The 26,115-nt window shown below is 40.7% G+C and overlaps 1 protein-coding gene across 3 annotated transcripts in view; it reads left to right on the forward strand.

The window, feature by feature from the left end:
• Positions 1-26,115, forward strand: part of LOC119732013 (centrosomal protein of 104 kDa-like) — a 181,732-nt gene that overhangs the window by 53,904 nt on the left and 101,713 nt on the right. For all 3 annotated transcript variants that reach the window (XM_038205365.1, XM_038205366.1, XM_038205367.1), the window contains 4 exons: positions 2,696-2,859; positions 7,330-7,516; positions 16,478-16,645; positions 16,926-17,060. In XM_038205365.1, the coding sequence (XP_038061293.1) occupies positions 2,696-2,859; positions 7,330-7,516; positions 16,478-16,645; positions 16,926-17,060 (654 nt within the window). The remainder of the gene's footprint in view (positions 1-2,695; positions 2,860-7,329; positions 7,517-16,477; positions 16,646-16,925; positions 17,061-26,115) is intronic.

Raw genomic sequence — 26,115 nt, forward strand, 5'->3', positions numbered from 1 at the left:
GTCTTGTTCAATCTTAATTGGGGATTGTCAAGAATGTAGTGGCACAAACGCAGTGTGCACAATTCTTGTTCCTGGAGCTTTTTCAGGCATTCATGTAAAGTGACAAATTGTAGTCACTTTATATAATATTCAGCTTGGCATGAATAAAGGTAGCATCTTGTTTATTACCTAATGTCCCCAATATATTTGACAATATGAAGATAATTGATGCTAAATGGATTTATTTGAGCATATTCTGATATGAGAAACAAAAATTGGTGATATCTAGATCTAGGTCATTTGTCAATGTACATACATGTGTGTGTAACATCCTTAACGTTTTGGCTTGTAATATCAGTAACGCTGTTTTTGGAGATACCAGTACTACAAAAGATATCTTAAAAACATTCACACATATATTTGAAATCACATTTTAGCTTTGCAAATGAACTAGGAACAAAAATGAAGCGAAAGTTTCTACTTAAAATGTTACGGACATTACCCGGATATATGATGAAACTGGGCTTAATTTCGAATTGCCATTCTGATGGTGTATCAAGCATTGGCTTCCTTCTAAAGCAGATAAAACAATATGCTAGGTCCTTTTGATTATTTTATTCAATTTTATTAGATATCACTGAAATTTCCACCACTTGGAGGATCATAATATTTTTTTTCTATAGCTGAAGGGTATCATAATGATGCAATTTCTTACTTTCTCCATTTGATCATCAAAATATAGACCTTCATTGAGTTTCAGTTGAAAACTAAGCTTGTATATAACTCATTTTTTCACCCTGAGGTAACATTTTCTTTAGAATTGCCCGTATACATGTAATCAGGATGTGCAATAGTTAAAAATGAGGTGACATCATGATGACATCATCATGTGATTTTTATAAATTTTTGATTTTTTAAACCTTAAACCCATATCTCATCAACTAAGCGTACTAAATTCAAAATTCTTTTGTGACAAGTGTGTGACGTCATGATGACGTCCTCAAAAATGCGATTTCTTGAAATCTCATATAAGAGTAAGTTCGATCATCATGAATCTTGGTGGTAATTTGATACTATTATTTTTATTATTGTTATTCCTACAAATGTACTATTAGGGAGACACGTTAGCGTAGAAATTTCGAAAGTAGGGAGACACAGGCTTAATAGGGAAACACCTAGGTGTCTCCCTATTGGCCCAGCCCCCCTTTAGAGGCAAAATTTTGCTGTTGCAATTAGGTTATATTTGTTGCTCATGGTCTAATTAGTAAAAATACTGAAATTCGTGGAAAAAGGACAAGGGAATATTGGGTTAGGGCACATTTAAATCGGAAAATTTGTGTGCACAAGTCTATGGGAAAGTCTCCCTATTACCCCATTGCCGGTAATTATTATTATTATTATTATTATTATTATTATTATTATTATTATTTATTCGGCATTAAAAAACACATACAAACAACAAACATTGTCAAAACATTAAAACAAAACAAAGCAAAAAACAAAAAAACGAAACAGCCAGGGGCTTATGCCTGGAATTAAAAAAGTTTACCTAAAAATTGTGGCCCGAAGGCCTTCAACTCCAATACCTCTGGCTACACAAATACATGTAGGGCCTATACAATTATATACATCTATAAACATCTATACATTTATACATATATTAAAAATGCCAGAGGTATAAATGCTAAAAAGTTAATGTCCCCATTAAAAAAATACATATGGTTATCCCACAGTTGACATCAAAGTACCACAATGAAATAATTAATGGTATGTAAAATCTGAAGCGACGTCATGATGATGTCATCACCTGATTATTTATATATTTTTCACCTTTTTACAGTTTTTTCTATTAGCAAAATATGACATGAAATACAATTAGATTGACTTCAAATTAGGCACAGACATAGAACCTGAGGTTAAGTTGGCCCTAGACAAATGATGTCATGATGACCTCATTAGTGGTCATTGACGTCATCTTAAAGATGTATATTTTAAAATTCTATATCTAGAGAATGTATGTTGGATTGGGTTCAAACTTATGTAAATTGGTAGCCCTGTTAGAGACAAAATTTGAGTGACGTCATGATGATGTCATCATGGATCATGAGATGTCATGAGGTGCACATTTTTAAGTCCTTTATCTGGAGAATTAATCATTGAACTTTGTTTTTGCATGTAATTTACCCTGACTGCATATGGACAAAACAAAACGTAAACTCATAAAAAAAGAACATAATGCCAGAAAGCCCTAGAACTTTGTTCTGTTCATCAAACAGACATACATGTAGTTCTAGTTTGATTTTGCAACCTTTCTCGTAAAACTCTCCTTTTATAGATTGAACCTATAGGCCTATATATTTCATTAAATTCTTGCAAGAAAGTTCACAGGGGTTTATCATGGTTTACTGAAAATTAAAAATCGATGTCTTAAAGCGTAACATCCATAATGGCCATTTGCAGCACATATATCTCATTAATTTGTTCAGCTAAACATTACATTAACCATGTCGTGTTGTGCATTAAGGCCTAAGCTATTATAACATTTTCTTTCACTGTGAGTTTTTTACTTTGTTGTTTCACATTGGTATTAGACTAAGACTGTTACAACGGAATTGCCCATTATTATTGTTAAGTTATTAATATAGCATGTTTTTTTAATGTTATGTTACTTAGTTAATAATTCTGATTATATTGAACTCTGCCATGTTAATTTTAGAATGGTGAAAATGATGCTTCACTGCCTCCAATGAAAGACGAGTCTCTTAGAAACCTTCCAGGACAAGTGAGGACCAACAGTCCATCATCTACAGGACAAAGAGCTTCTGATATTCCAGCACCCGCAACTATTGTTGATAGACCACTGCCAACCTTGAACAAACAGTAGGTTAAAACAATCAAACATTGGTGGTAATGACAATTAATGAATAGCTTTGCAGATGTTACATTCATAAATACCTAAGACAGTTTACCCATTCCTATTGGTTGAGAGCTGGTCACATACATGGCCGGTCTTAAACAGTTGATAAAACACCGGCCGGCTGGCTGGTCTCAAACACTTATCCAGTGTCACATGAAGTTTGACTCCTATGAAATCTGGTCTATTTTATCCTTAAATTAGTTGAACATTCACAATTCTCACTTCGGCGTGTGAAATACTACCAATTAGTTAGTATTTCTAGTTCTAAATTCATACTACACCAGCACAGCTGCATTCTGCGTCACTAGCTGCATTCTGAGCCACATAGCTGCATTCTGAGCCACATCTCTTAGTATGCGCCACGGCCACGCGCATACCAATTTCCATATAAGGAGTTGTTTACGACTGCTCACGAGAAGCACATACCATAACATAGTTTGATAGGTGACATTTTAATAAAAACATGAAGTAACCTTGTTGAACAAAACTATTCTAATTTTATATTTTTTTTATACTTAATTTGACTCTTTTACCTTAACCCTAAAGGGGCCGGGGGAGGGGGGGGGGGGGGGGGCGGAATTACCCGGCCCCTTTAGGGTTAAAGGTATTTATGAATGGGAATAGATATACATCTTGGCCAGTATTAAACAAGTCCATTTAAGACCAGCTGGGGGCCTGGTCGCCAATAATATCTCTTGCTTTTGGCTCGGGCAATTCCCCAGCTGGTCTTAAATGGGCTTATTTAAAACTGGCCAAGCACATATTTATTCCCTTAATCATATATCCATTTCTAAGGCCAAAAAAAAAAGTCTCCGGTTTCTGGTATGCGCGCGCGTCGCCGTAGCCATGCGCGTCGGCAAAATGAAAAAGTTGTTTTTTTTCAATGAAAGATGATGTCTCAAAACCGCCAAACGCACTAGTTTGACTGGAATCCTGCTGCTGCACAATTTTAACGTGTTTTTAGATCGGGTTAGGGTCGAGAATAAGCTTTATGTGGCCTCTCTGGACTCCCATATATTTGCACTAAGTTTAGTCGGGCACCATTTGCAGTCATCAGCCGACATTTGAAGCAAAAAAATCAGGTAAAAAAAAAAAAAGCCGCGTCGCCGCACCACTTTTTTGGCAAGCTCCATACCAGAAACCGGAGACTTTTTTTTTGTGGCCTAACCATATCATGTGTCAGATATTACAATTTCAGTCATCTAGAATGGCCATGTGTCAACTATATAAAAATGTGTATTAGATTAATACACAGTGTGAGTAAAAAAAAACACCCAAAAAGGTGGCCCCTATTTTTTAAAGAAGATCTGTATGTGGCACTTTCCAAATCTAGACTATGAAAGCACAATTAATAAGCTTTCTTTTAGTGAATGAATCATTCAAATTGTTCATGTACTTTTCCAGTTATAGGAATTAACACAAACACCATTTTTTAACCTTGTCCACGGATCACAATAAAGGTAGGTGATATTTCAGCAAAACCAAAACTATTCACATACCAGAAAACACTCTCATAACCATAATAACTGGCACTTATCATGACATTTATTTTAAAATGTGCTGCTTCCCATGTTAAAATATCATGCTTTACAATGTCAAGAGTTTAAAGTCTTGCTTGGCTACTCCTACTTGGCTACCCCAGAAACTTATGGGATTATTCTGATATCATTTTCAGGATACAACATTGTTTCATTTTTACTGAAATTTTACGTACCTTAAATGTGATCCTTGGACAAGGTTGAAAAACAGTGTTTGTGTTCAAAATTCCATAACTGGAAAAGTACGATTAGAATAAGTCTTCACTAAAACAAAGCATATTAATTTGGTTTTTTTATATCCTGGATTTTGAAAATGCTACATGCAGAAATTGTTTAAAACATAGGGGGCACCATTTGGGTTCCCTTGTTTTTACTCACCCTGTACACGTTGTTGCATATAAATAAGGGAATAAATATATATGTGTTTGGCAGGTTTAAAACATGTTTATACCGGTTTGGAATCTGAATGCTTCTCGGGTGATTATCAACTTTCAAACCCCAAACTGGTCTTACACATCTTGTTTAAAACTGGCCAAACACATATTTATTCCCATTCAGAAATGCTTTTTTGGTAAAAAAATGTAGAAGAATTGATAAAACGTTCCAAAAAGTAGAAACATTGACAAAATTCTGACGATGTTTTGTTCACGAATTTCGGGGTTAGATTGCCATCCATGTTATTAGGCCGTTTTTATGAACGGAGCGTGAGATTGCATTTCCCTCCCCCCCCCCCCCCCAAAAAAAAAAACTACCCAAGATCACACCCTCAAAGAAGTTACTTTGAGGATTTTTGAATATCAAACTATTAACCTGTTTTCCTAACATTGTTTTCAGGCATGCTTTTACCATGAAACAGGAAGAAATAAGACAGCCTAAAGCAAATCGTTTGACACTTTCGTGATGCGCTAAGCTACTGGGCTAAGTGTGTGTGTGTAGCCATATGATTTTTGGAGAAACATTGTGAAATGTAAAACTTTAAAAACGGTATCGTTAAAAAAGTGACACACATTTTCAGGCTCATGTACTAGTTATATGTACACATTTCAGAGACCAAAACATCCCTGCTTTAAATCCATTACCTGCAGGGACAAAAAAATCCTGCTTTAGATCGACTAGTACACCGGAATATCAAACTTTGCAACAAGGATGCCAACTTTAAGATAAGTTAAAAACCAAACAAAAATACTGTACCCCCAATTTGTGGATATTTTGTAGAAAACATGTTCGGGTATAATTTAATTTAGGTGAAATTTAAGTTCAAAGAAAAGGTTAAAAAGTCATCATGTTTCAAATAACTGTGACATGAAAAAATACTGGTAAAGTTCGATTTATAATGATGTAAACTTTCCATAGAAACCACGATAACAAATTTGGCAAAAAAAAAAACCTGCCAAAAAATGGCGGTTTGTCCGATGGCGCAAAAACTTAAAATTTTAGCTTTTTCAGCCTAAATTACCGCATACACTAAATACGAATCACTTAAAAGGAGGTGGGGTATAAACTTTCAATTTTTGGGTGTGATTTGACATGGAATGACCCCTAGCTGTGTTTTTTTTTTAATTTTTTTTTAGAAAGATTCCGATACGAATCTCTCTAAGCCACGATTGTCGTGGTGTATTTGTCCACAAGACTGGCCATTTTTGGGTAGAACTTGTATATGTATGTGTACGTGTGTGAGTTCCGATGGTTACACGCACATGTACACCCATTCTTAGTTGGTTGTGTGTGTGTAGTAGCTGGTAGCTGCATCCCATTCACTTGTAAACAGTATCGAGCTAGCGGCCTTGGCACAAGCAGACAAAGTTTTCCTGCAACTTCTTAGTCTCTTTATTCAGCCATGTTTTCTGCCTATCAGACAATTTTACTTGAAAATGATGCAAATTTATTTGCTTTATCAAAATTAATTAGTTTTTGTCGAACTTCAAAACCATCAAATTCTGAAGACTACACTTTCAAAGCCAGAATTTGATTGTCCTGACTCAGGGGCCACCTTTATCAGGGGCCATCTTAAACACTTCCAGCTGGTGTTTTATCATCCGTTAAAGACCGGCCACGTGATGGGCTCTCGACCAATAGGAATGGGTAAACTGTCTTAGGCCAAAAAAAAAAGTCTCCAGTTTCTGGCATGGAGCTTGCCCAAAAAGTGGTGCGGCGACATGGCTTTTTTTTTTTTTTTACCTGACTTTTTTGCTTCAAATGTCGGCTGATGACTGCAAATGGTGCTTGACTAAACTTAGTGCAAATATATGGGAGTCCAGAGAGGCCACATAAAGCTTATTCTCCTTCTGTTGGCCTTAGGTATTTTTGAATTACCTTTTATTCACAGCATTGCATTATGTTACCTCATACATTATACCTTGAAGCACTTTTAGGGTGCTGCGCATGTGTAGGCTCTGTGTGCCTTGCTACAGAGAACATGCAGCCTCTCAATATTATGTCTGGCAAGAAAGCTCACAGTAAGGTTTCACTTCACAGATTTAATTTATTTCTTGCATAGTGAGTGACAAATCTTTTTGACTGGGTGTTTGTTATTCCCCAGGAGGATGCAATGCACCCTTATCTTCGCCTGATGGGGTGCTGTGTGTCTCTCGAGCCAAAAAATTAACTTGTCTCACATCACAGCAGTCAACAACTGTTGAAAAGAACCCCAAATTGGAAACCCCTAGCCACTCCCTACGCTGTCATACTACCCTCTTGCAGTTATAACTTATTACAGTTCCCACATGTGTCCTTATCTTTTCCTTAATGGACTGAATAAAAAAAAAAATTGAATGTTTCAGGCAGTTTCTTAGTGGATATTTTCATTCCAGGTCACTATATATTTGAAGTACGTGGATTCCCTTTGAAGAACTCATTATGTATGCAGAAGTTCTATATTTCTACGTATGTATGCAGCTCTCCAAGCAATAACATACCAGAACCGCTGCCAAGTAAGCCTGACCAAAACGATGCTGCAGGAAGAGATGAAGCTGTGAGTGACTCTATGATGACTGGAGGACTACCATCTGATCATGCAGAACCAATGAATGAAAATGCATTACGACAAGCTGCAGCAGCTATTGATGTATTTGGACAAGAATTGGTAATGCATGTAGACTGCTTCTATTACTACCTTGACAACTTCTTAAAAAGAGTATCATGACCCCTGTAAGATGTGAAACACCAACAAAAATTCAACATATTTGTTTGTTAATACATTTCTAACTTACAAACACCTAATAGTAACAATGCATACATTTGAATTATATATCTAGCAGAGCTCAAAGGCTAATAGAATATGGTTTGATCTCACTCTGTATGTTGACAGAACACCAATGTTTGTCTGTAATAAGTCTTATTGACTGATATTTGGTTTTGTACTAGTGATTGGCACAACCAAATCACTGTTTGGAGTTGTTACGATTAATCTTTCTTGCTTTCTTTCTTTCTTTCTGTCTTTCATCAGGTGTCAAATTACTTTCACCTATAACTCTTGAACAAAACAATCAATCATGTTCACACCTTGTAAGCAGATAGACCATTAATTGATAAACATTTTTTTTCGTGTACGTGAAATTGCTTGACCTTTACTACTTCTGGATCAACTGGAAGGTCAAAGTTAGGTGAATTTAAGAAACAGACAGAAGCCTCCACATCGAAATGAACCGAATTTCTTCCGAACGATTTACAGGGTCATGATAAAACCTGGTTTGAACTTGAACTCCCGTCCAAAGATGTTTTTGGCGAGCTGCGAAGCAGATGCGAGCCTATGTAATACCAATTTCCGTCCGTCTGTCCGTCCGTCCGTCCGTCCGTCCGTCCGTCCGTCCGTCCGTCCGTCCGTCCGTCCGTCCGTCCGTCCGGCCGTCCGCGTTCAGATAAAAATGTTGAAGTTTTTGGTTCTAGTTAACTTGGGGAAAAAAATTAAATGCAGTTGTCATGTATCATCTTTATAACTTCAGTTAGGTTCATATCATTGCAGTAAATTTTATGATTTTATTGAGGAATTTTAATTCAAGGAAATGTTAAAGTTTTTAATTGTTACATGTACATTGTACATGTATACTGGTATAACATGTACGTGTGTGTATACCGGTATAACATGTACATGTACACTATGCATTTTGGGGATGTGCATGAGCTTCTGGTTTGGGGTTGGAGTAGGGATGGGGTAGGGGAGGGTAGGGGTGGGGGTGGGGGTGGGGGTGGGGGTGGGGGTGGGGGTGGGGGTGGGGGTGGGGGTGGGGGTGGGGGTGGGGGTGGGGGTGGGGTGGGGTGGGGTGGGGTGGGGTGGGGTGGGGTGGGGTGGGGTGGGGTGGGGTGGGGTGGGGTATAGGGTTGGAGTTAGGGTTTGTGTGAGTAGGATGAGTAGGGGAGCTAGGATGGGTGGGGCGGGGTGGGTTGGGGTGGGGAGAGGGGTTGGAATACTGGGTTTGGGTGGGGTGGGGATTTGTAGGGGTGGGGTGGGAACAGGTAGGGAGAGACAGGTAGGGAGAGGATGGGCATGGATGTAGGGGTTGGGTTAGGAGGGGGTTGGGCAGGGGGCGGGATATAGGATCGGAGTAGGGGTTGGGTTGGGGATGTGTAGGGATGGGTTGTAGGGGTTGGATAAGGGGAGGGGGCAGTATATAGGGATCAGAGTAGGGGTTGCATGGGGTCAGGTGGGGATGTATGGGTGGGGGAATGGGGTGGGCGGGATATTGGAATTCAAGTAAGGGTTAGGATGGGGATGTGTAGGGTGGGTAAGGACAGATAAGGGAAGATAGGGTAGGTGGGTGTAGGGGGTTGGGGTAGGGGAGGGTACGGGTCAGGGGAGGGGGAAGGAGATAGGGATTGGAGTTTGAGTGGGGTTGGGATGTGTAGGTGATAGGGTGGGGATGGTTAGGGGAGGATGGAATGGGTGTGGGTAGGGGGTTGGGTGGGGGAGGGGGCGGGTTGGGGATGGGGTAAGGTTTTGGGATGGGGTAAGGTTCGGGGGAGGTGGTGATGGTGCTGTGTCTACATGTACATGTATACCCATTCTTGTTCTGCATTTGTGGCGACTACACAAGAGTTTTCCCATGGTACTACAAGTATGGGGACCAGAAGACACTGTTGGGGCTGCAAAAATCCACAACTGGGTCCTAATAACCTTAACAATGGAAAACTCCCCCATAATACAGTGACGGCTAACCTATATACATATGTATTTATTAGGTAATCTGTTAACTTTTTATGTTGACATTTAAAAACTGACCCCTACACCTAGGCACATCAACAAGAATCCTGATCCCCTTCCATCATGCCCATCCCCAACCCTACCTTCAGCCTCCCTTCCTGCCTTGGACAGCGAGCCATGGCGGCTTCGCCGTTCTAGTTTAAAAATGTGACATCATCAAGATGTCATCAGGTATCAAATTACAAGCAATTTATGGGCCAAATTTGTGAAAATGGTTTTAGCTATATCTTAAGAACTAAATAGAGTACCATATTTGTTTTTGCATGAGGTTGTAAATGATGCCTCGGGCAACAATTCTTATTCCCAGGCACAAAACTGCTTGACCTTCACTTCCGGTGTTACCGGAAGTGCAATACAAATTTAACATAACTCGAAGGTGGAAGCTCTTTACTATAAGCAAATAAATTATGGAAGTGTTAAGAACGGAATAAAAGGACACAAAAACAGCATTATGAGGTCATCATTTGAAAGGGCGCCCTCTCGCGGTACATCAAATAGGGTTTCCTATATTTAATTTAAAAACCATCCATCCAAATTTAACCAAATCGCCTCTTGTTTTGTTTTATCAACAACATATAACTTTGCAAGATTTCAAAATTATGACGCCATTAGACCGGAAGTTCCTGTAGGGAGAATTTGGAAATGATTTTTTTTTTAGCTGTTCCCAATTTCAATTGGGAACAGCTCTTGTTTTCGTTAAAGTTTTTTTTTGTCCTTTTTTTTTTTTTTTTTTTTTTCCCCACTTTCCCCATAGGTTTTGTACACGTTTTTATTCTACAAGCCACTTTGGCAATTATTTTCAATCCAATCAACTTAGTTATTAACCATCATCTGAAGATGTATGCTGAAATTTTTCGTCATGCTGACGTCATCACGCGATTTATTATAGAATTTTGAATATTTAATTCTTCCCGTAGACTTTGTACACAGAAATTTAAAAAAAATGTAGATTTTCAGAGGGCATTTTCGACTCTTTGCCAGTTATTCATTTACACCACTCTTTGTCCAAGCAAAGACCCTAATTCAAACAGCATTGTGTAATGATGACGTCATGATGACGTCATCCGGTGTTTATTTATAGGCAATCAAATTGTGACACTTTTAATATTTAAAAATGCATAAGAAATCAACCGTACGCGTCCGCAGCATTCTGTTGCCGGCAAGTGGTAGAGTAGGTTGAGATCTTTATTTCATTCAGTGTGCGTGCAATCACGTGACCCTTGCTTCCGGTTGAAAAAGGCCAAAACCGGAAGTGGCTTATTATTTGAAAGTGGTAATAGATATTAACTTGCTTTCAACGGTGTTAGTCTCTTGGCTGATAGTATTCTTTAAATCATTTACCGATGACGTCATGCGATCTTCGAGCGCCCTCTAGCGACAGGTTGAAAATTTTCAAAAATGTATTTTGAATAGATGTCTGTAGCGAAGTTTGTTGGAATCGCCTAAATATTGGTGTATATGATGACCTTGACCCACTTAAGATGTGTGCGAAGTTTTAGGCGTAAGACGTCATCAGACCGGAAGTTCCGTTGAAAAGACCTTTCCTTTTTCAAAAATTGCTAACAAATCAATCCGTACAGATATAATCTTGAATTGCCCATTAAATGATAACGTAAGCATTTGCCTCAACAGTGCCAAGGTCCCAGCTTGTCAAATTGTTCACACAGTTGACGCGGCGTCGGCAAAAAATACCCTTGCGCAAGTTGCGGCAGAGAGAGTAAAAAATGCCGACTCATCCAAAGCGAGCATGAACCGCAAGTCTGTGCGTGTATACATTGACCGGATTCGGCATTGCCTGCTTCCCATACACCACACACGCATGCGTATTTGGTCCCATACGCATGCGGGAAATAAAAAAGTAACTGGTGCACAAGTGCATTGGCGCTGGCCTGAACATTCGTGGGATACGTATATAGTATGCGCGTAAATCGAAGCCACATGATAATTCGCGCATGGCGTCGGGCCGTTTGACGCAGCCCGTTTTGCTCACAGAATTTACAATGTAAAAGCAGTTAATGTCGTGTCTAGGTTTTATTAGTAGTCTATTTGCACCGCTCTGTTGTTTCGGGCTCCAGCTTCTACATTGTTCAGGACTGGGTGTGAAACGATTGGAGAGTAGAAACCGGAGCCGGCGCCATCTTCCTGTGTTCCCTTGTGGGGTGGGTGGGTGGGGAAAGCTGTTGCCGAGCCCTCACCAGTGTACTTGCCGACTCAAAGAACCGTTGCTTAGTCAACCTCGAACCCCGTCTGGCAGAGTGGCGACTGATGTAGAATCATCAGTCGCCCTCTACGGCCAAGGCAATGCCAATAGTAGTCTATTTGCACCGCTCTGTTGTTTCGGGCTCCAGCTTCTACATTGTTCAGGACTGGGTGTGAAACGACTGTTCGCTCCAAAACTCCTAAGTCAGCTAGAACTCCTGCACCAACCTATGGGAAATCGCTAGTTCTCCACCCATATCTCACCCTAAATCTGAGCCTCCATGACGGGTCGCTGTCAATGCCTCCAAACGTTTAAGCTCGTTAACGATCGGGACCCTTAAATGCGCTTTGCGCTTTGAAGCCAGAGTTTAAGGTCCGATAAAAGACCCCCGCCATGTCTGCTAATGGTACCTGGTCACTGCCATCGTCGCTGACCGCGTCCTTCAACATCTGTACCGTGCTCCGACGCCTGGATATCCTTTCAGCCTGAGTATAATGCTTATAGGTGCGGTGCGTCGCCCACCTACAGTGGTCCATTATTTGCTGATCAGTAGCTCCCAGGAGTTTTAGCGTGGCGGCCACTCCTGCTCGCCCACCATGCGGCCTAAGGTTGCTGTCGCTAGGTTCAGAGGAAGATGCGAAGTAGAGCTTCAACCTGTTGGCAGGAGCATTTCCGACGAAAGGTTTATTTGCCAAAGCCTGTCTATTAGGAGTTGCAGGGCGGAAGAGATACCCATCAGAAAGATTGTAACCCCCGGTATTTGCCCCTTCCACCATCCTGTCAACAGCCCCCACCGGGTCCATATCCTCGGCCTCCAGTTTTGGGATTACGATTAAAGAAGAGTTACTTTCTCTCACTGTTTTGCCCACCGTGTGGTTGAACAAAAGATCTCTGTCATCAATCCTTGTGACCTCGCATGTTTTGGCACGACCGAGATCCGCTGCCCGATCGCCCGCCCACCACAAACACAGAAAAAATGCCAGATCCCTGTACAAAATATAAGACTGAATAAATCCTTTGCTGCCGTTTGATTCAAGATCGGAAATCCTCCTCCTTATTTCGCCCGACAACCATCTAATTTTGTCTGAAAATATCGGTATCGCCTGCCGGGGAGTAACATGCGCCTCTGCTTGCTCCCGGCGGACGGCCCTGATGTACTTTTGTATGCGGTGCGAGATGCATGGATTTCCACATTGGCCGCTCTCTGTCCAATACTGCGTCCTTCCAATGGCGTTAAAACAGGCTCTTAGCTGGCCGACGTAAGAATCTATTGTACCGACCGCCAAGTGCCGTGAGCAGCCGCAGGTGCAAAAACCATTCTTTCCTAAGTTTGGACATCCAAGAATATGAACTTGCGTCCTGCCCCTTGAATCCCTATCAATCAGAAACTTGACAACATCGTTCGGAGTAGCCGTATCCAAATCGGCGCCTTCTGTACAGTAACCCCCGGCGTGCTTATTGCTAAGAAAATCTTCTAAGCTTCTCACTAGGCTGCTCTTTTGTTTGCTGTATGCAGAGTTGTCCAGCCTGTCGTCGAGCTCCTTCAGCCTGGCTGCCACTCGAACGAGCTACATAATCAACAAAAGAAAACAAAGCCAGAATTATGCCATGCAGAGTCTGGTTTTACACCACTATTTGCGTACCCACTCGCAGACTAAAAATGGAGCGCAACAATAACTGCAGCCGTCGGTGCAGCTTCAAGCTTCCCTCAACTATCAAGTGAACCTGATCGATCAAATCCTGCTGCATTATGTGATCGTTGGAGAGAAAATGCCAACCATTCTGCCTACACAAGGATTTAAGACCTAAGTTGGCAGATGCGACGACTCGATTCGTCTCGTGGTTCCTCGTTTGGCAAATTCCGGGAACCGAGCTCGTAACTGCTTCGAAACAACTCCAAAGAGCCTCCCCAGTTTCCCAGATTCTACAAATGGATCTGTACTCCTGCTGAGGTCATTGATACCCCCATGCAAAACCGCTACAGCTGGTGCTTGCGCCCGGCACAACGATGACATGATCCTGCAAAGTGCTTCCATCTTGGCCCCACCTTGGACTTGAACTCTGACATTTAGGCCAGACGGCCAACCGAAGGCGACCAACCCCTTGAACATAGAATCCGACACTAGAAACACTTCCTGTGTTCTGGGAAGTCTCAGCTCCTTTGGAGCGCCCGGATCTGCTGGGAAATAGCACTTAAATGCCCATAGCTCAAATGGAAGGCCGACCACATTTGGTCTATAACCTTGCTTAGACGGGAATTCTAACACGCCTGCTTGGCCAGCCTCTGAAAGCCTTACTGATTGTACTGCAAAGTGCCTGAGATGCGGCCACCAACTTTTTGGATGCGCATGCTTTGGCACCACCAGCATCACGACCACATCACCCCACTCACCAAAGAGTTTCACCAGCGATGTGATGGGTACAAAGGGTGGAAAAACATACAATTCCTGACCCCTTGGACAAGGCTGAGCGAATATATTCACTCCTGAGCTGCCAACAACTGGGTACCTGGAAAAGAACCCGAGAGAAACCCCCTGTTTATCCTTTGGCACATTGGACGGTAGTGCCATGAGGTCAAAAGTAAAACCTGAATCTGTGCCGAGCTCTGTTTGAAGGAAGAGCCACAGTGACTGGCTGAGCTGTGAATCCGATCTGGAAAGTTCCCTTGATGGAGTATCGGCCGGATTTCTGTGCGACGGCACCCATTCTAGCCTCAAGTCAAAATTTGCCTCCACCGTAAGCGCAAAAATCAGCCTCAGAACCTTGTTAAGAGCCGATGACTTCGATCGCAAGTTCGTCCATGTGTGGTATAGGCTTTTGGAATCAACCTGGACATCAACCCGTCTATCCCAGAGGACATCTATCACGGAGAGCAGAACAAAATACAAGGCAAGAGCCTCCTTACAGCCTATATCGGCCATCCTCTGAATTTCAGGTGACCAGTAGTCTCCAAAAGAGACACTTACCTTTTCGAGTGCCAATATCCCTCCCCATTTGTAGCCTGATGCATCTGAACTTAGCTGCACCCTCAAGTGATGCTCACGCCTCCATGGAATCGGTTCTGACAATGAGTCAACAAAGCGCCAAAACAGTACTTCGTCTCTTACTGGCTGCGATAATGGCATCGCGTTTGTGTCATCTAAACTGGACATGAACTGACAACACTCCCGCGTGAATAGGGAAACTGCCGGGAAAACTAATCTAAAGCTCTGACTCTTCCCCACAAAACGTTGCAAGGTCTTCAAAAGTACTGCGTCTGCGGATAGAATCTCCTCCCTCACTGTAGCAAAGGACAGCTTCTTTTTGTCCGGAATCCAAAAGGATAACGTCTGCGAGCATATCCCCAATCCCAGATGGACCATACTGGACACAGGTTGCAGCTGACTCTTCTTTAAGTTGATGACATTTTGTTTGACCACTGAAACCGCAACTTCCGGTCAAACTGGAAGTACCTGACTCGTCAAAATTTTAAAAGATGAGATGTATTTTTGCACATCTGATACAATCATATTATAGGAATTATTCTAAGCATTTTGAACAACCTTTAACTGCATGAAGCACTCTGAAAAGTGACTACAAAAGGACCAACAAAACATAAACATTTGTAAAATGCGAAAAAGCCATTTGCTCCATCTGTAAGATGGACAACATATCTATATTTTTTTTTCTTTTTCCACTTTTCCCATAGGTTTTGTACACATTTTTATTCTACAAGCCACTTTGGGAATTATATTAAATCCGATCAACTTTAAACTCGGCATAGTATGCCGAAACTTTTCGTCATCGTGACGTCATCAGGGGTCACGTGACATCTATTTATAGATTCAATTTTTACAGCCTTATAACTATAGAACTATTTGACCGATTGATCTTAAATTTGGTAGGTATATAGACAGGGAAGTGTTATAGATGAAAATTGATATGTCAAGGTCACGTGACCTTCACTTCCGGTTTTACCGGAAGTGGTAATTTTAGACCCCTGTATCATATTTCATGAATTATTAATCTGATTGGGTTGAAACTTCACATTAATACAAAGCTTTATTGACAGATAATTATATTGCATTATCATTACTTTGCACTTAATTATTGTCATGTTATTACGTCATGAATATTTAATGAGACAATCTTTACAGTCTTATAACTATAGAACTATTTGACCGATTGATCTCAAATTTGGTAGGTATACAGACAGGGAAGTGTTATAGATGAAAATTGATATGTCAAGGTCACGTGACCTTCACTCCCGGTTTTCCGGTTTTACCGGAAGTGGTTATTTTAGACCCGTATATCATATCTCATGAATTATTTATCTGATTGGCTTGAAACTTCACATTAATACAAAGCTATATTGACAGATAATTGTATTGCATTATTATTACTGTGCACTTAATTATTGTCATGTTATGATGTCATGAATATTTAATGAGACAATCTTTACAGTCCTATAACTATAGAACCATTTTGTTTAAACAAAATTATTGGTTGTTCTGGAAAGGTTAGATTTTCGAGATCCTTTGTTCTGACATAAAATTAACTTAACTGGGCTGTGTCTAATGAAATAGTTGTTGGCCCGACCACTCTGTGTTTGTAACTCAACAAACGCCTTGACCTCTAGTATATATATATTTTTTTGTGCTCTACAGGTTGCCAAACTGTTCTCTAAAAACTGGACATTTAGAGAAGAAGCCCTAGCAGAAATAAAACAAAAACTTGAGAATGAACCGGAAACAACTGATAAAGATGAAGTGCGTAATGTGCTTAGAGCATCAATATACCTCTCCTCCAAGGGACTGAAGGATAAGGTCTTTGCTGTAAGTTGATATTGTGTTCTTAGATTTCCTTCCAATTTGTGTTTGTATTGATGGAATAGTCAAGGATTCAAAGTTAGGAAAACATTGCACCTCTTTTAGTACTCTAAAAGAATGGATTTTTCATTTTGCATTCAATTCAAAGTCCTAGTCTTGACACTCGCTTCATTACGGGCACTCTCCTAATTAACATCAGCGAAGTTACACATGTTTTTGTAAATGTTTTAGGAAATGAATGTTTTTCATTCCAAATATTTGACAACCCTTCCTTTGTTCATTTCAGGTATTTATATCTGCATTAAGTCTTGTGAGGTCACTTTATGAAGACTGGATTCCAAAGCACAAACCACACAAAGCAGACACCAGCCATTCATTGGAAGTTGTCATACCGGACCTGATGGCTAGAATAGGAGATACGGTAATTTATTATTTGTCACAATGAGTCTCTACAAGGCTTCCCCTCACTATGCGGGGAGGCAGCTTCACTAGAGTCACTTGCTTTGTGGTCGAGTTGTCACCTTTGTAGGCATTCCCAACTTAGCAGGGGGATTTCCTGTGTAGTGGGCAATCAACTAGCCTAATTTGCATGAGCAACTCTTGAACATACTCACACACTGCCACATAGTCAGACATACAGGTCCTTTTGGGGAAAAGCTTTGATCTTGTAATAGTTAATACAGTACCTGCTGCTATGTACATCAGATTCAAACCAGCCAATCGATCCTGGTAGCTCGATGGTTGAGTGGTAAGACATATGCACTAGAAAGTAGGAGGTCGTGGGTACGAGTCCCACTTGAGTGATTTTTCCAACTTTCACTCAGGAGGTAACACACTGAATATACAGTGTTTATACGCCGGTGAAAGGCAAAACCTAACATGATCTTTGTTTCTGTTCTTTAATTTCTATTGAAATCTCAAACTCCATAGCGGTTCCCATAGTGAAGACAGATTTCTAAAGACTTCCTTGTAGGGTCTATAATTCTATTGTGTTTACTGGCCCTAAAGGAACCATGTACATGAACTTTCTGCTTTATAGCATAGTGGTAATGTGATGTTGCTGTTTTCTGTAAGTGACTGTTTTCATTGCTTTAATTCTTGATGTCTTTTCAGGATTTTTTTTTTTGGGGGAGGGGGGTAGGGACGAAAAGGATTGTTGTAGACGTGTGGCCGGTTTTAAGCACCCACATAATGGGCTTTTGAACACATGTTTGTTTTAATCTGATTTCGTACTAGCAGGGGTCAGCTGTAATTCATAAATAGCCAAGACAGTTTACCTACTTCTATTTCCTAATCTGTGACGTCATCAGACCAGAAGTAAGTTGTAAATTAATTGTGTTCTGAAATATATCGATGCCTGAAGGGTGCATTTGTTCAAAATCATAGGGGTCATTCAGACACTGTTTTAAATTCCGTTAAAACACTGGTTAAACTTTTAAAACGATGTATGAACTCCTTTATATCAAGACCAAATTGAGTTAAACTCGTTGCTAAAATGGCATGTTAAACCTGCTCAGAGGGAGGGTTTAGCACATAACCAAAACGAGTTCATCTCCTAGTAGTACGATGTATGAACGGTTTTAGCTGAAATGCTTCTCGTTTTAGCCAGCGCAGTGATCCAGAGTTGGGTAACAACCTCTCAGTGGCGCACTTTTGTGTCAATCGAACAACGTACAATGTGCTACATGGTGGGCACAAAACACCCGTGAATCTCCTAATTTCCCCTCCTGTTAGCCATTCATGAAAAAAAAATCCAACTTCAAGTCCAATCTCTGCAACTTTTCTGACCACATGGTCCGAGTTATGCATGGTGCTCACTCGCATACACCTTGACAAACATGTAGATGCCAACGCAACAACCGCTATCCGGAACTTAATTATTATAATACTCTAACATATTCAACTACCACGAAAACCTTGGCAGTGATTGGTCAATATTGCAATGTTAGTATCACAATGTTAATATATATTTTTTACGTGACTGACATGTTGTGCAGGCAACTTGCCTGATGTAGTAAACCCGGGAGTGAAACCTGTTCAATGACGTGTGGTTTCGAATTCTGATTTTTGAACAACATTTAGAACAGAATAGGTACAGAAAATAGCCCCCAGAATGTTAACACAAATGGTATAAGGCCGATGTACGATACTTCAAAAAAATGGGGAAATCACCGCGGTGGACTAGTGACTGTTGTCATGTTTACCACATGCCACGCTATATAACTGACCGAGGCTGCAATGTCAAACACGGCATGGCAGCACACATCACGACGGTGAGGGCTCAGACCATGTGTAGCAAACTGTGAAAATGAAGAGTGAAGGCTCTTTTTAGCGCGTTGTTTTTTTGCCGAGGCGGATGTTCTACATGACTTTAGACACTGACATAAACCACTTCGAGTTTATCTTGCTATATTTAAAATTATGTCTGGACACTCAGTAGTTTTATTTTTAGGATGGGCCTCCCGTGGTGAGCGACCGTTTTAACTGTTACTGTTTTAGCAGTAACGGTATCTGAACATGGCCAAATACACTTAGGCTAAAAAAAAAAGTCTTCGGTTTCTGGTATGGAGCTTGCCCCAAAAGTGGTGCGGCGATGCAGTTTTTTTTTTTTTTTTTACTTTTTATTTCTTCAAATGTCGGCTGATGACTGCAAATGGTGCTCGACTAAATTTAGTACAAAATTTATGGGAGTCCAGAGAGGCCACATAAAGCTTATACTCGATAGTAACCCCATCTAAAAAACACGTTAAAATTGTGCAGCAGCAGGATTCCAGTCAAACCCGTGAGTTTGGCGGTTTTGAGACATCATCTTACATTGAAAAAAAAAAACCTTTTTAATTTTGCCGACGTTCATGGCTACGGCGACGCGCGCATACCAGAATCCGGAGCCTTTTTTTTGTTTGGCCTTAAACCAAATGTTGAATTTCATATTCTTCATAGTTTTTGCTGTTAAAAACATTATTACAACTAAATTTAACAATGTCAAATGAAATAGCCTGCCAAATTCTACTTTTAAAATTATCTGTGTAACCTAATTTTGGGGGGTAACAGTTACGATTAACCTTACCCGATGTTCTATTTCTGGAAATCAAGAAAAAAAAACTCCCCCCCCCAAAAAACAAAGGCTTGGGAAGTTGGTTCATAGCCTCATTTTGTTACCACGTGAACAATAGAAGCTCTTCGGAGAAGAAATTTATTTGAAAGACGCTCCTAATTTTATTCCCCTGCTGAAATTATTCCTCTGTTGGACCAAACCGTAATTCAACCTGTAAATTTTTCCCGACCCAAGATAACTGGTTTAATATATTCCAAGTAAGTAACATTTGTGAAGTACATATTTTCTCTCCTTGTTGGAAATTGTGTCTGGGGAAAAAAACATTCCCCTGTAAAATCCTAGATGTCCCCATTGGTTTCCAAATAAATTTGAGGGCTAATTATCTTGTTTTCTGCATGAAAAATATTATAAACTCTGAGCCTATTAATTTACAGACCCCTTCAGTACAGATACGGAATAAATTCAAGAGATTAATCTCATTGAATGTACTTCTGGCTCCCTTGTATTTACAGGAAAAAAAAGGGAAAGGAGACTTAAAAACTCCAGAACAACAGGTCAAATTTGGTTGAATATTAGTATGTGAATAGACCAGGCCTTGAATTTGGTAATTTTTAGGGCATGGCCACTGCCTTGAATGAAGCAAAATTATAGAGGGCACCAAGGCCAGTAGGTAGGGCACCAAGGCCGGTTTGGGCCGCCTGCTTTAATCGCTTTTTTTTGTGCCGCATTGTTGATTTTTCTGATTTTTGTTTTTGTTACAGAACATAGGAGTAAATAAGTTATTTTTAAAACCTTTTGACAATCGAAACTCCATGTGCACGTGTGTTTTTGTGACCATCGTCATTTGCCTCGTACATGAACATCAATGCGTATTGTATAACGCGTGTGCAAGCACTAAGAAAAAGAAAGTCGTTTGACTTTGCACGTAAGATCTGCGTTTGTACATACGTATTCTTGCTTAGGTGTGTGTACGAATACAGACATGTATTTTTGTGGCGGGGTGTCCCTGCTTGAAGTATTGGCACACTCTGGAACTGGACTAGATTCAGTTTCTGGTTCGTATACATACATCATACTTATATGTACAGTGGGGAATCGCAAAGTCAGATTCAGTTTACATACATCATACGTTTACATACATCGTTTACATGGCCACGTATATGTACGTGTGTGATTTATTCAGCAAGATTAAAACACAACTGTTCTGGCTAGCATGACATCGAAAACCGGTCTCCTAAACACTGTTTAGTCTCACCAATGTAGAGCTGCTTGCACCGTTGGCAGATGATGGCATACACCAAGTTACTGGTGATGCAGGTGTGGCATCCACGTATGTGGTAGCATTCTTTGGGACCAACAACACAAGTGATAGTAGGGTCCACATACTGACATGTTCTGTTTTGCCGGGGGTGGACCCTGAGGTGTAGGGCGTGTGATGAAGCGTTGATCGAACCAGTTGATCAGCGACAGATTTATCACGACAGAAGGCACATGTCGGTGCAATGTCTTTAAAGATGCTGCTGGTCAGGGGGTCTTGTTGCAGGGATTTGTAATGTTTCATCAAAACATTTCGGACTTTGGGTGATATATGTCAAGACAAAGGGGATACGGGTTGAAAGTTTAGGGAGAATCGGACGCAGCGCTTGCTGACGCGTAAGGGCGGAGACATGATGGAGAGCGGATGAGATCACTGTATCGGGATAACCTCTGGCAGTAAGAAATAACCGCACTTGTTGGCTTTGCTGCATGAAATCGTCATCCTCACCACAGATGCAACGCAACCGAAGGAACTGGGAATATGGGATGGAATCCTTGCATTTTCCGGATGTGACGACTCAGAATTATTGTAGATATGAATGTGAATAGGTCGGCTTGTAGTGGATGCTTGTGGATAAGCAGTCTCCTTTAATTGAGATATCGATATCGAGGAAGGAGATGGAAGTGTCACTAACAACAGCCGGGAACTCCAGTGCTGGATGGAAATTGTTAGCGAAGTCAACAAAGCGAGATATTTCCTCTTCCATTTCAGTGGAGATTCCGATAATGTCATCAATGTAGCACTTGAACAGAACCGGTTTAGGTTCCGCATATTCATTAAGCATCTTTTCTTCTACAAATCCAACGAATAAACAAGCATATGAAGGTCCCATACGGATGCCCATAGCTGCTCCCTTCATTTGCAGGTAGTGTTTGCCATTGAAGACAAAGTTATTGAGTGTAAGCACCAATTGGGCCAGGCAAAGCAGAACATGCGTAGCGGGAGTTCTCTCATCACGCTGGTCAAGGTAGTACTTCATAGCTCTCAGGCCGTCGGAGTGTGGGATGGATGTGTATCCGCTCCGTTCACAAGCACCCCCTCACCGGCAAAGGAAGTACAGTTGGGGGTGACCGACAGACGCCATCTTGCCTGACTGCAATTCATTTGCCGCGAAGCGCGGCCACTGCGTGTAAATAGAACAAATCCCCTGGTGTACGTGCGTCACACACAAGGAATGGTGCGCGTCAACCAGCGAAATGTCCCGCCCATGGGACGTCGTTGTTAGGTAAAAGGGCGCCCTCTTTTGGTAGCGCACGGAGCTCATAGTGATTTGACACCATGGAGAAGAGGTTCTTGGTCTCGCCGTCGGGAAATTGAAATTCATCAAACAAACACAGAGCGTCAGAGGAGTCTTTGACGAATGTAGACAGTTGATGGACAATGGGGGATAAAACTGCATCCAGGTAACTGGAGATCTGTTCAGTTGGGCAGTTACAAGCTGACACAATTGATCGTTCAGGAATATTAGAATCGCCCGGTTCGTGGGTTCTTAGATGAGAGATTCACGGCTTTATCTGGAACTTCACCGTTGGCAATAAACTCACGGATAGTATTCGTGTCAACCGTCTGGTGCTCTTCAGTGAGATCAAGATCTGCGTGGGTTCCAAGTCGTTCTCAGCTGTGAAGAATGCCTTAAGACGAAGGCGGTGGAAGAAATCTTCTGCATCTCGTCTTGTGGTGAATTCTTCGATATTTTCTGTACTGGCACAAAGTTGAGTCCGCGTTGAAGAACAGACCTTTGTGCATCCTTAAGGGGCAGATCTGGAGGTAAGGTTACCACTAGATGGCTGTTGGTAGGAGATCCGTCAGAAATGGACACAGGCTGGTTGGAAGTTTCAGACCTAGATGATTTAGCCGGAACACAGGTTTTCTTCTCCTTCTTTTGGTGTAGAACATGATAAAGTTCACAATTTATGTACAGTATTTACGTAGCTGGATGAAATAACTGCTAATGACGTCATCACATGTCATGTGATGTCACACAAAAGGGGCATTATTCAAAGGCCCTAACTATTTGTGCAATTGTGTTGAAAGTTTTACATTTGTCATTATACATGCAGTTGATATGCATACCAGAAAAAGAAAACCAAAAAGCCCTTGTTTTTGTCCATGTGACAAACACATGACATGTCTATTTTTGGGGAGTTTTTTTTTTCTCAGGCCAATTTGAACCCTCAGATCTTGATCAAACTTGACTCAAATAAAGACCTGATAGCAGAGATGGTCTGTGAAACATGACATTGCGATGATGCCATCAAGTGTCACGTGACGTCACATGAGCGCCGCAAGCGGCGGATACCGGCGCTATATAAATTTTCATTATTATTATTATTATTATTATTTAATGTGCATATTTTGAAGGCCAATATCTACTGAAATACAGTTTTGATTGGGTTGAAACTTGGTATGAAACTTGGTATGCACCTCCATCGGGATGTGTTACACATGTAGATGAAAATTGAAGATACGTCATAATGATGTCATCACATGACATTTGACATTACATTAATTAAAGGTGCATTTTTCAAAGGCCCCTATTTACAGAACTGTTGATATGATTTGGTTTTAACTTGGTATGTACATGTACCTGCACTGGGCTGTGTTATAGATGATAATTTATGTGATGTCATGATGACCTCATCATATGTCATGAATGTGACATTACATTATACATTCAATTGCCTATATCTACAGAAATGATTGTCTAATTTGGTTGTAACTTGTACTTAAACCAGGTGTGTTATAGATGAAAGTTGGAGTGATCTTATGATGACGTCATCGTGTATCATGTAACCCCATATTGAAGCTGCATAATTTGAAGCCTTGTCTCTCCAAAACTACAGGTCCAGTTTTGGTCTTAACTTTGTATGTTCATAGACAGATATGTGTTGTAAGTCTTACCAGACTGGAGAGAATCGACGAATTGTTGATCAGAGGAGAATTCAAACTCGATATTTACAAATAAATATGTTCTCCCCTCTAGTCGTCTCATCCTTACTGTCCATGACATAACAAAGACTATATCTCCATGCTTTAGATGCAGTAGTTCACCGGCTTATAAAGAAGTGGACCGGATTAGCATGATCAGCCACCCTGACAGTCCTTCACATTCCTCATCTTAGTGATATCAAAATAGTTGTATCTTGAATCCCATGCTTTAGCTCACCTTTTATCAAGACTAAAGAGGGACTCTAGGTCAACAATGCCTTGAAAGTACTCAAAGAGAGAAGCTGTCTGGACCCTGAAATTATCCACAATCCAGCACTCTCAACAGGTGGTTGATGCAGTAACAATGAACAATACTACCACCTTAGTAAGGTATGGCAATGTGAAGACTGCCCTCCAAAAGTCTATACAATGTGAAATGAATGACAAGTGGATGAACCATTTCAAAACTCTGACAATTCAGGGTTATTTGGTTCGTATCTCCAAGTTTGAGGGATCAGATCCCTGTGGAAATCTTATATTTTTAATTTGCCAAATGGTATGTTGAAATTTATGCTTAATGCCTTTTTAGACACTCTCCCCACAAAGGCAAATCTCAGTCATTGGGGTAAGGTTGTCAACACGAAGTGTAGTCTCTGTGGCAAGAAAGAGACCCTTCTGCATATATTGAACGGCTGTAAATACATGCTTGATCAGGGCCGCTATACTTGGCGTCACAATTGTGTACTCCGCCTCATATTTGATGCTCTGCACCTAGCTAGAGCAGAGGCAAATGTACTGTGATATTCGAGGTGCCGAAAAGACTGCTGGAACCACTATTTCACCAACTATTCTTGCCACTCAACAAAGACCAGACCTAGTTCTTGTTAAAGGGAATATACATCATTTGCTTTTGCTGTAATTTTCAGAAATGGATGGAATTGGGGGGTTGGAAATATATAGCAAATATAGTTACACTGACTTTTTTGAGGTTTTGGGTTCGAAAATGCTATAAAAACCAAGAAAAAACAATCATTTTCCTGTAGTCTGGTTCCCTGACTCCATTTAAGAGGAAACAGAGCAGTTTACATACATTGGGGAATTGTAAGGTAAGGGAACCAGTCTAGCTGGCTTGTACCCGTTCGTAGGTGTGTAATCGATTGCAAACAAGTGCGATGGTCAACTGGGGCCAGTATTTGAAAAAAAGCCAGTTTTTTCCAACGCTGGTCGGCCGATCAGCGTTGGAAATTGATACAAAAATACCACTTTTCTTGAAAATGACAGTATACCAGGTGCCATGACTTTACAGGATGCTTTACACTGTCATTCACTAACAGTCCAGCAAGGTATTTCAAAATGATTTGGTAGTTTTATTTTTTGATGTTTGCAAATGTTGTATTTTCCCTTTAACATTATCAAGAAAGTCATAGTAATCTTGGAGCTCACAATTCCTTATGAACAAAATATTAACAGCCCACACTAGAAATTTGAACAAATACTGTTGCCTTGTTGAGGATTTACATGGTGTAGGTTACACTACTAATCTGGTTTGCCTAGAAGTTGGTAGTAGAGGATTCCTTGCACAGGATAAACTAACAAGGCTAAAATCTCTGTTCCCCCTCGTGACAGACAGAAGCAAGCCCATGAAAAGGGAGGCCAAGAAACTTGTCAAATCTATCAGCTGGTGTGCCGTTACTGCGTCCTATACCGTTGTTTTTATTCTAAATACGACCCGGAATGAACCATTGACTGAAGTTTGTTCTTTTCTTGCCTCTCACCCCCATGTTTATCACACCCCGCCCTCTTTTTTACTGTTCACCTACACAAGTTATTTCTTTTTTGCTTCCCATGTTTTTAACAACCCCTTTATCCTGTCATGCTGGCGTGAAGTGTCCCCCTTTCTTTATGTAATTTAAATTTATGTTTGTATGTTTTGTACTTTGTTCTTATATGTAAATTGTGTGTGTTTTTTGTTTGTTCCTGCAGAGTTACAGGAGGGGCTATTGCCTCGTCCATGCTCTTGTCGGGAGTTATTTTTGTAGCCTTCCAGTGGAACTTGCTAATTTGTAATTTTTAATATTAAATACTGCAATGAATTAAAAAAAAAAAAATGAATCCACTTTTTTTTTGCATTTTACATTAAATACAATATACAATTTTACACTAGGTGCAATATCT

Source organism: Patiria miniata, unplaced genomic scaffold (assembly GCF_015706575.1).
Source record: "Patiria miniata isolate m_02_andy unplaced genomic scaffold, ASM1570657v1 HiC_scaffold_24, whole genome shotgun sequence".
NCBI lineage: Eukaryota > Metazoa > Echinodermata > Asteroidea > Valvatida > Asterinidae > Patiria > Patiria miniata.